The sequence below is a fragment of the Phymastichus coffea genome, unplaced genomic scaffold, assembly GCF_024137745.1.
Source record: "Phymastichus coffea isolate CEN01 unplaced genomic scaffold, Cenicafe_Pcof_1.1 PCOF00084, whole genome shotgun sequence".
NCBI lineage: Eukaryota > Metazoa > Arthropoda > Insecta > Hymenoptera > Eulophidae > Phymastichus > Phymastichus coffea.
In genome coordinates, this window is record NW_026706895.1 from 1,135,653 (window position 1) to 1,150,940 (window position 15,288).

General features: G+C 39.9%; 1 protein-coding gene and 1 non-coding gene across 2 annotated transcripts; one reads left to right on the forward strand and one right to left on the reverse strand.

The window, feature by feature from the left end:
* Positions 1-413: 413 nt before the first annotated feature.
* On the reverse strand, positions 414-8,648 carry LOC131668847 (5-phosphohydroxy-L-lysine phospho-lyase). Its single transcript, XM_058943309.1, has 9 exons — positions 8,441-8,648; positions 7,244-7,333; positions 5,540-5,658; positions 4,935-5,169; positions 2,672-2,762; positions 2,274-2,482; positions 1,872-2,097; positions 1,399-1,800; positions 414-957 (listed from the first exon to the last, which is right to left on the reverse strand). Exons 2-9 carry the CDS (start codon positions 7,306-7,308, stop codon positions 844-846), a joined length of 1,461 nt encoding a protein of 486 aa, XP_058799292.1. The 5' UTR covers positions 7,309-7,333; positions 8,441-8,648; the 3' UTR covers positions 414-843.
* Positions 8,649-15,024: 6,376 nt separating this feature from the next.
* Trnas-aga (transfer RNA serine (anticodon AGA)) lies at positions 15,025-15,106 on the forward strand. Its single transcript has one exon. It is a non-coding gene; the product is annotated as a tRNA-Ser (tRNA).
* The last annotated feature ends 182 nt before the right edge of the window (positions 15,107-15,288 follow it).

Genomic DNA, 15,288 nt, shown 5'->3' on the forward strand with positions numbered 1-15,288 from the left:
GAATACTCAATTTTACATTTAATAGCTTAAATAAAATACTCGATATGCTAATCGCAGCTGAAAGCTTGCAAAGATAAATAAAAGCAATCGGTATCATGATTTTTAATTAAAAGTTTGAACTAATGATTGATTTTAATTATCATTTACGAGCATGATTTATCAAATGTATAGAATTGGAATATATGAATTTCTTTATTATTTCAACGAAAATAATCACCATTGAAAAAATAATATCAATTTATATGTAACGATAAAGATAACGGTATATTGGAAATAAAGTAAACGGAATGAATTTATTTTACTAATATGTAATTTCTTAAAAAACTACTTCTAAAGAATTACTTATTTCTTTATTTTGTTGTGGAAGATTCAAGGGGAAGTAATAAATTTAATTTTCAACGAGTATGTTCAATTTACAGTTGATATATTTATTTAAAAAGTGTGTTTTTACATTAGGAAAGTAGAATATAGATATTTTATTTCAGTATCTCTTGAATCAGTCAAAATCATAACATATTACAAAAATTAATTCTAATGGAATAAAATCTAGAATAAAATACATAATTCTACGGACACAACATTATTTAACATAAATCTTATACATTATGCAATATTATTTAACTTAATTTAACACTTACTATAACAGATAATTATAGAAACAATGAACAAATTAATAGATTCACTTATTACTAAATTTCATTTCTATTTACATTATTTATGTACAAATGTTTCAGTTGTTCCCATGGTCGCTCATTATACTGAAATAATATTTTACAAACATAATACTCAAAAAAGTCAATCGATTCCTCATTGTACTTAAAATTAATTATGATTTCTAATAAATTAATTCGATTTAAGGAGAACCGAATTAACATTAGCTGTAACAGTATTTTGTTCCATGTCCATTTGCAGTGGTGTAATGACAGCTTTGATGATTGCCGTTGTCCGGGTCTGGGGCTATAACATAAAACAATTAGAATGATTAAAGTAAATAAAACATTAATATCATTTAGTTTTTAAAAGTCAATAAACTGAAAATTAATAAAATTAATACAGTAACACATTGCACGACTTGTGCTCCTGAATTGACGCCACGAATAATTATTCTAAACTTAAGATTCATCAAATTGCTGATAACAAATGAATTGAGAAACTCAATGAACTCTTTGAAATATCTAATAACAGATAAAATTTATCATCTATAGTCGAAGCAATACGGTTCGATTGTGCCCCAATTAAACTATCGTTGATTCACTATTAATAGATTATATTCGATGCACTCTTCTCAAAGTTCAAATGTTCGATTTCGACACAACATCGAATTTAAATTCCAATAAATGAAATAAAATCGACAGCGAGCGTGATACGTCTAGTTAAAAAAGTAATTATATAAATTACCTGCACTTCTTCTCTCGTTTCAACCTCTTGTAGAATGTCATCAAGCTTAGCAACAAAGTGATTAGCGTTGTCAATGCTGAAAACCATGGGAGGTTTAAGCTTGAGTATGTTGTAGTCCGGCCCTTCACTGCTCACGATAATTTTTTCCTCCTTCATTCTGTAAACTACGTATTTAGCCTCAGCAATGGCTGGAGTGCGAAGTTTACGATCGAGGACCAACTCGATGCCGATGAAAAGACCGACGCCTCGAATGTCACCAATGATCGGTCGTCGTTTAGCCAACTTCTCTAACTCAGACATCAAATGGTTGCCCACTTTCAATGCGTTTTCTAGGAGGTTCTCACGTTCGATTACTTCCATGACGGCATTTGCCACGGCGCAAGACACAGGATTACCGCCATACTGCAATTATATTTAGTAAATTCACGAAATGCCAAGTTCATCAAAAACGAGAGAATATAATAAAAATTTACCGTATTGAAATACTCTATTCCAGTGTCGCGGAAGCTGCGCGCAATTTCTGGAGTGGTAATAACCGCAGCAACAGGGTGTCCGTTGCCCATTGGTTTACCGACGGTCACGATGTCTGGGACAAGTTCTTCGCCGTACAATTGGAAAGCCCACATGTGGCTGCCGACACGGCCAAAACCGACTTGGACTTCATCGGCAATGCAAATGCCACCAGCTTCACGAATATGCCTAGAACGCAATTTATGATTACAATTTTATTAAAATACTGGGATTCGTCATTGAAAATATGAGACAATTATCATAGACGAAAGCTTACAGATACGCAGTGTACCTCTGTAGCGTTCAAAACGAACGTAATATTTGAAGTAACGATTATAATAGTAAGAAAAAAAACTGAAGCTTACTTGTAGACGTTCTTGAAGTAGTTGTCAGGAGGTAAAATCTGTCCACCCACAGACATGAGACTCTCGGCGATGAAAGCGCTGACGCCTCGGCCTTTGGCCGTTACTTCGTCGCAAATCTTTTTCACGTCATCAGCATATTTCACACCAAGATCTTCATTGGCATACACATCATCACGGTATATGCCACGGTAGATATCCGGACACGGAGCCTGCAAGAAAACAATTTCATTGATAATCTTTTTTATCCACCAAATGCACTTGTCTGATCAAGATTACTTAATCTATTCATTAGTTTGTAAGGAAAAAATAAATCTATTGCTAGGCAGCAAGTATCAATCACATTCAACTTATTTTCGAAATAAATTTTGTCAAGTTAGCTATTTGAGTATAGTACGTACAACGTGCACGTGCTCCTTCTTTCCACTTTCCATGTGCTTGAACTTGTAGGGAGATATATCAATCATCGAGGTCAAGTGTCCGTGATAAGCGCTACAATCACAAATAAAAATGACTAATTATTAAATGTTCTAAAAATAACTCAATTTTCCATTTAAAAATTGTAATCAAAATTTTGTCGATATAATCCTGAAATATTTGTATAAAAGGTCAATTAAAAGTTGTCCGCTGTAACAAACTCACAAATTCATTCTTTTATTTTAAAACCTTTTTGTCAATCTAAAAATGAAGAAAGTTATTTTCATCAGATATTATGAATGAATTTCCCATATTTCTACTATTAATTTATAATAACTTCCCATTGGGAATATTTTTAGCCAAGAATAATATTCAGCAAATATTTTGACTTATCAAACTCAAAATTTGTACACGTAATAAATATTCATCAAACGCGCAATTGATGTTTGATGATTTTGATCGAAATAGTCAGTAGGAACGACGATTACATTCCTTCGACTTTATAACTTTCTGTGAAGTATTGAAAAATTTGCATTGATGGAAAACTTATGCGATTTTCAAATTTCCTAGTAATGCAAATTTTTCCATCACAAAGCTTTCAATGGAGGTATACAAAGTTTGAGGTAGATTCTTTTTAAATTGAGCTACATGTAATATTTGAGAAATTCAAACAATTTCACAACGAAATCACGGAACTCAAGATAATTTTGTTTGAAATGAAAGATAACTCGATGTTTGAGGTTTATAAATTAAAAAAATAACAATTTTGAGAAGCGCTGAAAAATGTTTCATAAAAATGTAAATAATCTACTAAATATCCTTAATCGATGTAACGTTCGTTTAAGCCTCAAAAATAATTCCAGTCAGATCCTCGTGAAACTATCGATTCATAGAGAACATAAGCAAAAATTTTCCAACGAAACGCTTTGTTTTTTGTTTCATTATACATCACATACATCTTCGTCCAGTGTCACCTAAAATGACATAAGCTTTTTATCGACGATGATCGATCAATGATGCACGATGATCATAAGGTCTCGATAGAAGCCACTCGTTGATTCCAATTTCGCATCTCATGATTATATTTTTCAATATGCGATCCATGCCGATGCATTGTTAAATGACCATTGACACGCTGTAAACAAGCAAAAGTAGACCGTGTGGATTAATAAAACTGACCTCTGAATACAACTAAGAATGATAAATTGTTCAACAGATGGTATTCAATTGTTTTAAATCAAACCATGGGGTCCAGGTGAACACACCCGTTAATATTTGGTCTTCGAGCGAAGGCTACCTTTGAACAACAATACATGATCCATCAGTCATTGATTATATCGATCTTTAGATTGGACGGAATGAATGACTTTGGAATTTTGTCCTACACGGCTTAGAAATTACTCAAGCGCATTTCGGATGATACCTGATCATCATCAAATAGACTTTTATTTCACTATATATTTCACTTTAAACGTATGATTAATGAATTAGCAATATTTAAAAAATTTTTAATTCAAAGATGTATCCACTTGCAAATTGTCTCAATATTAAAAAAAAATACAAGAAAAACAAGAATATTTTATTATGATTTCAGAGATTGTATATCAGTACAACAGTTTATTACCTTGTAGTTAAAAGGGTATGATCCGAAACATTCAATATTAGCATATGACAATACGACTTAGTTTCTATAAATAGAACTAACATAGAAATAATAATAAAGCGATGAGTATTCGTCACCAAAATAAAAGGTAAAAAGTATCAAGCTGAAGAAAATAAAGCTCTTGTATCAGTGTAAAGCAAAATAAAAAAAAAAGCTTTAAAGCTTGAGGCAGAACGGAGACCACAGAAACACATCCTAGGCAAAGGGCATCTAGCGTAAGTCGAATAAGTGCGGCGAGTGAAGCCGAACGTGACTTGGCCGTTGAACCTGTGGTGCGAGTTTTACGTACTCGTGAGGGCAACGTATCACCCAACTCGCTCGAGCTCAACGACTTGTCCGAGAGACTAGCAAGCTTTCGCGAGGCAAACACTAGGATCGTCGATTCGCTAACTTGACCATGAATATCGATGAGGCGCTTGCTATTTAAACACTGCGCGTTCAAAATTGTCACTCGAAAAGAAAGAAGAAAACAGCTGCAGCGACGCGACGACCAAAGTTAGCGTATCCTCGATGCAACCAAGTGGCGTTCCGATGTGCATTGCTAGAAAAGAATAAGGGAGAAGAAGGGTCGCGAGGAAACTTACTGGTCGATGCAGACGACGTCCTTGTTGCCGGTGTGCGTGTGAGCGAGGCGCAAAGCGAGATCGTTGGCCTCGCTACCCGAGTTGACGAAGAAGCACACCGACAGCTTTTCCGGCAACGACGAGGTGAGTCGACGCGCGGAGATCACGATGTTGTCATGCAAGAAACGCATGTTGGTCGACAACGTGGCCATCTGATCTTGGCCGGCTTTCACCACGGTCGGATGACAGTGGCCAACTAGAAAACAAAAACAGACAGCAGATTAAGATTTCATTCGCTGCTCGTCGATAAAAAGAAATCGAAAAATTATCGCGGATCGCGGCCGAAATGAGGCCGTCCTTGTTTGCGGAACGCATGCATGTCTAACGTCTTGAGAAATAAAAACGTGCGAGACGACGGCTTAGAAAGAAAAAAAGTTCTATTGTGTGCGCGGCGCTGATAAGACGAAATTATATAGGCATTATCTCGCATGAGTAGGTCGAACAAAAACGAGTCGACCACGTGATCGGAAAGCTGATGCAATTCGCTCGTCACGGTTATCGCGAGCAGAGCAATCAATAACGCCGATCACAAAGAAGCTGTTCAGTTGAAAAAGTCGAGTACTCACCGTGCGCAACGTTGTTGATGCAGTCGAGGTACTCTTCGCCCTTCTCGTCGTACATGTACTGCGCCCTGCCCCTCACGATCTTCAATGGGTTTGACTTGTAGAAGAGCGTGCACGACTCCCTGCAAAGACGGCAAGCAACCACGGCACTTTAATAAATCATCCGAGGGGACGCCGAAAGATTAGGAACAATGAAATGAGCGGGCGCGTCGGCGAAAAACGGGAATTCGCATCCCAACGGCGTCTCGCCGTTTAATTTTCCCCCGGCGCTATATCCGCGGGCGACCTTTCGACTTTAATTACGCCGCCTCGCTAAATTTAGCAGAGGGTCTTTCTAGTTAGGAGATCGTTTCCGAGCGCGAGCTTCCTCTCTTCTCCGTAAAATCTGCCGCGAGCCCTCATTGTGCGACATTTTTTCCTCTCCTTTTACGCGCCAGGTAGACACTTCGCGAAGAAGGCACAATTCGGCCGCTTTCAATTAAGTTTAATTAAATATTTTAATTACGGAGATTACGAGGGACTGCTGCAAATAATAATATTGTTGTCATGTAACGTCTTCGCGTGTACCTCTAATTATTTCGTGTTTGTCAATGTCAAATATTAATGTACCAGCAACGAGTATTGGATAATCTACTTTTTGAACGATTGTGTTAATACGTTGGCGATTTCAAGGTATTCTCTTTTTTTTGTACATATCATACATAAACACTTTGCGCTTTCGAAGAAACGCTTTTTTATTAAGTGAAAAATAGTGCTTAGCTTGGAATTTCATATCATTGTTTCACGTTGTTCCCACTCACTGGCAAAAGCAATGAAACAGCGCCCAAAAGCTTTATAATCCGACGAAAACTAGCTATTTAATGAAAATGCGCAGCAATCCCCAGTCGAATCTAGATCATGTCTCTGATTGAGACAATTATGCTAGCTCTAAGTTAATTTGACACGGCCCGAAAATTGGCCATGAAATAAACGATTGACAATTCTTCCAATTAGTGCTAAACGACTATTACGACGGTAAATTTACGTAACAATATGTTAGTTTGATTTTGAGCTCCATTAAAGATACATCGACAATGCTTGAATTATAAAGAAGACATATCGAATACGCAAATTGCGTTTCGCAACATTGTACGCGAGCAAGAACGAAGAAAATGGATAGGCGCGCGACTGAAATGGATAATGATCATTGCCGTTTTCTTCGAATATTTCACATATCACCCACAATCGCACGAAAGGCTCTATCTGTTACAACTTCCGCCGGCAAGATTCAATAACAAGATCTAACAAACATGCTTATCTCCCCATGGTTTTTCTCGGAATAATCGGTAACGAACGTAAAAGTAGCAAGAAGATTTGTCGAGTAATCATTATTTACAATTTCGCAAGTTTGACAAGTGGGCATTTCAGAGAGTCGGCAATCGGTACGTAGAAGACGGAGCCTCCACGCGTGGGCGCGGTAACGATACGATCAGGCGTCGGCGGCTAATACGCTTCGAGTCGAGCCACGCGGCAGGGATTAGGCCCGAAGCTTCACCACTAGGCCTCCACTGGATTCCGAAGATTGGCCGATGCCGACGGCCTGGGATTACTCGCGAAGATAAGTGCTCTCAACAATTACCAACGAACGAGGACGTTTGCGCGCGCGCGTCCATCATAGGCAATTGCCGATAGAGAGCGCGCGCGCGAACAAATATTTGGAGGACTTACCCGATTAACTGCTCGCGGAGCCTGATGGTCTCCTGCTTGGGCATGTGTTCCAAGGAATCCGCCATTTTCGATTAATGCCGTTCGATATACCTGCAACCATAAAAACATGCCAATTTCAATGTTAAATTTCGATAAATTCGATTTCGCTGATATGAAATAACATTCATATCGAGTCTATTACGGCTCATAAATTTTTCAACGAGCCAACATTAAATATTTGACTTTGAACAATCGTTATTTAATTAAGAAAAAAAAAAAAAAAAAAAAAAATCAGTAGCTTTCCTCCTGATAAGGAAAATTCGACAGAGACACGAACTACATTGATGTCAGAAAATTACACAATCGCCGAACGTTGAGCCAGCAAGGCAAACACGGCGCGCGCGCTAAAAATACCGGTGCAACTCGTCACGAGCGCAATTTATCGGCGATCGGCGCCAACAGAAATAGCCGAAAAGGCCAGCAATTAGTCGAAGCGAACGAGAGAAGCCGTTTAATCCGTGGTCGGGACAGTTACGCAAAGCACCTTATCGAAGTCGTACGCGCGCGCGGGCGGGTCGACGCTCGCGTCGCCCACGTGGAAAATTCGCGAAGCGCGCCACGACGTCATCGCCACCGCGATGCCTTTGTCAGTCGCAGCTTCCGCGTTGATTTATACTTGCGCCGCGGCTCTGCGCTCGAGCGAGGCGATTGCGCGACGGGCGCCTGGAGAATTTCCACGCGACCGATCGATTATCAAAAGCCGCAATCCGCCGCGCTCGGATGATGCTACTCGGAATGAAGAAATATTTCAAGAGCTGCAGAGAGAAAAAGCGGGGCAGGGGGGCAAATGCGTAACCGCGAAAAGTGCGCGTGACGTTCGCGAAGGTCTCTCGAATGCAGGTGTACGCGATCGAGGCCATCGACATTCGCTAAATCGTAGACTTTTCAACAGTCATAATCTGACTAATCTGCCAAAAAAATAATACGACTAATCTTTAAAACAACCAAGTTGGGAAAGAAGATGCGACATAGCCATTGACACGTAAAATAAAAGTGAAACGCTTATCGCGCAAAACATCCGTCGTGTTTGTAAATAGCGTAATGCGCGTAGATGCAATAGGCGAGAGCGCCAATCGACGAAGTGCAATAAGTACAAGCATAGTCGTAGGAAGCGAACGAGAGGCGAGCAAGCGGCGAGGAAGTTGCGGACGCACTTACGAGGAGATCGGAGCGAGATGCGTGCGGCGCAGCTGCAGCGGCTGGTCGTCGGAAAAGTGCGCGCCAAGCTGGCAGGACGGTCGTCGAAGTGTGCGGCGTGCGTGCGCGGCTGGGAATAGTGCCGAGTCTGCGGGACGAGCGCTGCTGAATCGGGCGGCTGTGTGCTCTGACCCCTCGCTCGTCAGCTGAGTGCGTGGCGACCTACTCCGGGATGACGTCATATATAGCACGCCCGCGCCCCAACGACGCCGACGCCGTTCCCCGCCCACCCCCGAAAATCCGACGACTCGCGCGCGCGCACAACGTCGACGGACCGGCCGACCGTATGCGAACTGTTCCCCTACCCCCGCGCTGCCTTCTTTTCTTCTCGCTCGCTCTCGCTTCTCCCTCGATTTGCCACTGCTCGGCCGGCCAATCAGCGCTCTTTTTTTTCTACTTCTTCTTCTCGGTCTTTCCGCTCTTCTCCTACGACTGGCTCATTTGGGAAAGAGGCTGTTTGCTTAGGATGCCATCTCTTCGACCGGCGCCGCGCCGTTTGTAGTGAGCTCGATCTAAACGACTTTTTTTTTTAGTTACGAAGATGTTCGAATAAGCGAGCATCTAAATCGCGTCCGACTCTTGGGCTTGACTTTACAAGATTTTTCTTCTATCTTGATGGAATTGCTTTGTCTTCGAAATTGGCTTTGCACGAAAACAAATTAGCTCGACGTTCGTTTCAGACCAGCGTAGACTCGTTAAGGTAGAATGGAAAAAAAGTGGAAATCGGACAGCACAATTAGTGCAACACAGTTGGTAGTTCATATCCGCAGCTGCTGGAGGAACATTTGTAAAATTTAATTTACGATTTTCTTGGCGTGGAAAATTTGTGAAAGCGACTTTGAATAGGCATCATTTCTCGAGAATGCGGACAATAGCCGAATGGTGAAAGCCGCTGCTAATAAGCACTGCTCATACTGGATTCCGAGGATGAATGAAAGTATAAGACTCCTCGAGTATCACAAATTCATCGATATATCTAGCAGCTTAAATTGTCCATGTCTGACCACTGCACCAGTCGTACTACCTGTACCACGTTGTTATTATACGCGTATTTATGGGCTATAATTTATCACTCGCAATGCTGTATAAGGATTACACATGCAAACGTTCATTTCTGATCTATCGGTCTGAGGTGAACTCGAGACTGAAAACATTGTGCATTCACTGCATGTTTATCTCAAAATCATATAATAATTGTCGCGGACATTAATCGTAAAGTCGAGTCGAAAGTTCATTAGATGATTAAACGATAACGTCAATGCATATCTGTATTTTTCAATAATAATTATACCAGAATCTTCCAATCAATGTTTTCCACGGCTCCAGTGCGACAGTTGGTTATTATTGTCTTCCGATGCACCGATGAGATTCGAGGCTACGATTATTTCAAACTTGGGTCGCGCGAGTGCCGATTGCGAAATGAAAACGCGCGGAACAAAAAAAGGAGACGGAAAATCGATGCGAAACGACGGCATTTTTCTTACACCTGCGCGCGTACAGACGAATGCAGCGCACGTGTCGGCCGCTTGAGCGAATAGCTCCGTTTCACACGGTGCAGCACGTGCCGCGAAAGTACGAAACCGTCGTCTACTTTTATGCTTGCCAACTTGCTTTATGTAATTGCTAGGTCTATCTCAGATATCTTGTGTTTCTCCGTTTTTAACAGCGTTAATGACTGTTGAGAAAAATATTGCTCTTGCAGCTGTACGATGAATAAAAAATACGAGCGAAATTAGCGATCAGTACTGTAGAAGTTCAAAGTTATTTTTGTAGTTCAACGGATCGAAAATGTAAAATAATCGATAATTATGCTGTGCAATGTAGGTTTGCAACAATCATCTAATTGATTATACATAGAAAAGTCAGTTTTCGAAATAGACACAAACGGATTTTTAATATTCATGTGACCTTTCCTCAGAACCAACATTCATGTAAGAGTTGTTTCAAACACAAGTCAATGAAAAAAAAAAACTGTTAGAAATAAGTTACAAAATTATCATGATATGCGAAAACATGTTTTGCTGTATAACGATAAGAAAAACCACAATTATTAGGTTATTCAGCAGGCGTGTCACAGTTAATATATCATCAAGTGGCTCCGCGAATTTAATCCATTGATCAATCAACCACCGCATGCGTCACGAGGAAAGCCGTTAAAAAAATGCTCCCGTCTTGCAATTGATCGGCATATTAATAACCCATCTTCCGCTTAATGTGCTTATCCCATCAAAAAAATTGAAAATTTTTCGGGTCGTATAAAAATTAAGATCATTATTCGAGGTGAACAGCGAGAAGCGTGTGACCATTAACAATCGGCTTAAACTTTGACCTGGGCCGGCGTTCGTCCGTCACGGGAAAACGTGACCGAGGTGTGATCAATGCGAGCCTCCTTCTCGTGACCACTGAGATAACTAACACTCGCGCATGCACAATCTTCGTAAAATTTAACAGATAACACATCTACCAGGTGTTTTCCTCGCAATGGGATCGGCAATGTTTGAAGTTTATTTCGTTTCCTTGATTGACATCAGGACACCGCTATTTGCTATATGAACGCAGTATGGAAATTTTTTTTATCGCATGGAATCAGCCGAGTGAATCTTGTATAAGCTATTCATATTATTCATTTTCTGATAATGCCTAATCAAATTTACTCACATATACCTTTCTCACGCATTGAATTTATATCACGATATATTACTCTAATGAAAAAGTTTACACTATTTACTGATCATCAGTAAGTTAGCATGCTTGAAAAATAGAAAACATACGTATCAATGTCTTGTGTAATGAGTGATTTTATTATTCATGTGAGATCATTTTTATCAAATCCAACTATAGAACAAGACATTTCAAATGAAATGTTGAAATGCAAAGATTATGTATATTGGTTGAGCTTAAATGATAGTAAAAAAGACGAAACGAAATCAATTGCCGATGAAACCATAAACAATGTTTCAACAACAAAAAATTTATTTTTTCTTACATTCACCAACTTAAATACAGTAAATTCAACTAATCAAGCTGAATAGGAAAATATCCAATTTAATAAAAATCATATTTATCAAGTATCTACAATTCAATACCCATAAATTAAACCATTTCAAAGAGAACCTTTAGTTATTAGATGTCATGAACTTAATTTCTGATAATGTCAAAAAATTAAAACATTTATAAAGGCGTGACGGCGATCATAAGCAATGAAAATACAACTCAAGCTAGGAAATAAAAATACATTTAATGACGCACAATGAGAGTACATAGAGGCATAAACCTCGCATTGGATATTTTTTTTTGCCGAACTCGCGTGCCACGCGGAGTGATAAGGCATTTTATTATGTTTGGATCGCGATTACAACGACGTCCGATTGTGGTGCTCAGCCGATTTCGCGCGAATCTCTGGAGCAAAGAGAGAGAATCGGCGGGCGCCTCGCTGGCAAGCACATCAGATTGCAAACATCGCGCGATTGCATCAACTTGAAAATTGGTACAAATTGTACGGCAAACGTCTTTCATCCTTTGTCAGGATAATTTATCGCTTTTCTATTTCAGTTGGCGCATGTCTCTCGTAAAATCAAACATCAGCTTACTGACATCAAACATTATCTTATTGACTTTTCTTTACATTTTTGAGTACACATGGTAATACATTGTATTTTATAATTCACAGTGCCGTTTGTATGAAATAAGTGGTACTGCTTGACACTTTTACGATAAAATATTACTTATTTCGTTGTATTTGAGTCGCACGCAAGCTTTATTTAGTCAGGAATCGACCTTAAAATAAATCATTTTGGTGTTATTTGTCGATGAAAATCGAGAATCGGGTTAAAAATATTTCTTCAAAAATGTGTGCAAATTCCTTTGCATAGTTTCTCCGATATTGACCTTTGAATCGGTAAGTACATAAAAAGAGGATTACGAAAAATGGTGAGAGAACAATTAATTTTCAGTAATTGGTTTTAAATTCAGTTCGCAGTGTTTGAAAAACATTTGCTATTTTTACGATACGTCTTTTTTACATTTATATTACGCTACATTAACCCATTCAAGGAAAAGTATCAAGATTGCCATTATTCATCAGGCTAAGATTAGATTGTCATTAAATAATTTGTTTAACGCGATTATTACAGTCTCCATGCATATGCAACGATTAAAATGCAAGTGGAATTTCCCGTACTCTTTCAACATCATAAATTTAGTTTACGACTTGTAATGTACACGATTGATTTGATTAAAAACTATGTTGCAGGAACAATAAAATGAAATGTGCCGAAAACGAACGAACGGAATTGTAGAATGACATTTTTCTAACGTTCGCTAAGCAAATCGTAATGTTATAAAATTTTATTTCTGCCGATCAGATGGACAGAAATAGCCTAATCTCGCGAGCCTAATAATTAAAAATTTGAAAGCCGACTGAGCTGCAAATAAAAAATCAACTTCATGTAATACAAGCACCTTGGCATAGTAGCCAAATGCTCAGAAATTTCCATCAGTGAAAGATGTATGACCACAACTCTTCCACAGAGACGCTCAGATCCTAGGCGCATTCATCAGTGTTCGTCGCCGATGAGGATGCGTCACGCGTTTATAGATATCGCCGTCTCGTTTGTATGCACATATCGTGACAAGTGAAATTTTCCGCATCACACAACACATTTGACCCCCGTGTGACCGCTGCACGTGTTGCACTCGCGCTCGTGATTAGTATCATAACCATCATTACGATCGATCAATCTGTGCTACCTTTTATTCGTACAATCACTAATAACACATCTTTTTCTGTATCATTTCATTCATTTGTTTTTTTTTCACACATTTCTGGCATAAACGCGTTCGCAGTCTATATACTCGCCTTCTAAACGCAATTTCTCGATTCTCTAGCTGAAACTCACTCGCGAATGATGCTACATTTGACTGACAACCGAAATATCGCCGACGAATTAGCCCAACGTATGTCCCATGATGAAACGGAATGGCAGAAACAAGGAACAAGGTGGAGCCCTCTCGGTTTTATGTTAATCATGCGTTCGGCGCACGCCAAGACAACACGCGAGTATATAGCTATTGTCTATTGTTGGGTAACGTTTGCCCTTGTGTGTCAAATTGCTAACCGGTAGCTTCGCTGCCTTTTGATTTCGAGCTCGTTGGCTCTGATCTGCGATACCAGCGACGAGGCGACAAATTGGTTTATGTAATAATTGTTAACTGCGTCGCAGTTATGTCAGAGAAAAAAAGAAACGAATACTATGTACTGCGCTTGCACACACGTAGTCGCATCGCGCGTCATTGCTCAAAAACAGAACGTTTGCCAAAGGCTCGCGACTATCTTGCGCTAACATCGGATTTTCGTGCAAAATCTATTTACATTCCGATCAAGCCACTATCGGGAATACGTAGGATAAGAACATCCGACGCGGGATCAACATGAGCGAAGTTGTCTTCGTGCGTACACTGGGCGACACTAGAATTGACCAGCGACAAAGAAGAGACGTCACGCGCTCGTTGCCCGAGTAATCCAATTGTTAGCGCGGACAATCGTCCGCGGTGTAATCTCTTTCCTGGCGGCGCACGCACAAGTAATATAACGTTTCCACTCGGGGCTTCAAACTTTTGGCGCCGCGACGATGACGTCGCCGCGACAGCGAGGCCTCTAATCGGTCCACTTATCTTCGCGCTGCCGTCCCCTTCGCTGGCGCCGCAGACCATCCGAAGGGGAGCATTTCCAATCGAGACTCCGAAATTCCACGGCGAACGGTTATTAGTGGCGATCGACGCGCGCAGACGTATGCAGATTCGATGCCACGAACTCTTCTACCTTGCATAATTCAGAGGGTGCTTTAAGTGCCCCTTCAACTAATGGAATATTCCCGGCCAGTTGAGCCAACGTCCTTTCAACTTTTTGCTCGTCTCGTCTCTTTGGCTCTCTCCCTCGTTGGGCACCGACGGCGGCTAACTCTCATTATTTGGAGTGGAAATTCAGCCGACGCTTTATTTGTTTCGTACGGGCGACTATAGCTATTACGCGTAATTGAACAATGCCAACTTTTTCGTGCTTTTCATCGCGTGCCAATTATTTTCGGGCTTGCAATTATCACGAATATATCTCGTTTTATTGTCCATTTTGCTGTTTTCTTTAATTAATTACCATCCAGTCGGCTACTTCAATTTCCCTTCGACACCCCATATTTGGCATTTTTACACTTTTGTATTTTTGTTGGTTAACGGAATTTACACGGATTTACATGAATCAGTTCGACCGATGAGAATGCGAGAATTAATATTTGTTCCACTTGTAAAATAAAAAAGCTTGCAGTTTGTAAGATCTACAACTACGGGTGCTGCTGAGTACTTGTAGTCATTAAAAATCAACCACATATATGTAGTATTAAATATGGTCCGTCGATCAGGTTGCGGAATTTATAAGTAAAAGTTTGGCGAAACGATGGAATACAGTATAAAATAGATTTCTGCATTACCGACAGTACGAGCGAACAGTTTGAACGAAGTGTAGCGCTGTGTCAGCAAGGTCGGTAAAGGCAGCAGTCGTGGCCGAGTGGTTAAGGCGTCTGACTAGAAATCAGATTCCCTCTGGGAGCGTAGGTTCGAGTCCTACCGACTGCGACACTTTTTTTATTCGTAATTCCGCGTATTTTCTATCTGCGAATAAATCTTTAGCTGTAGTTTTTTCAACAAACAAACGAAAAAAATTATGACTCACGGCAGTAAATAAAATTACATAAACGTTGTGAAAATGAAAAATTGAATATACAAAAATGCGGATACTGGGAGTAATAATAAGACGG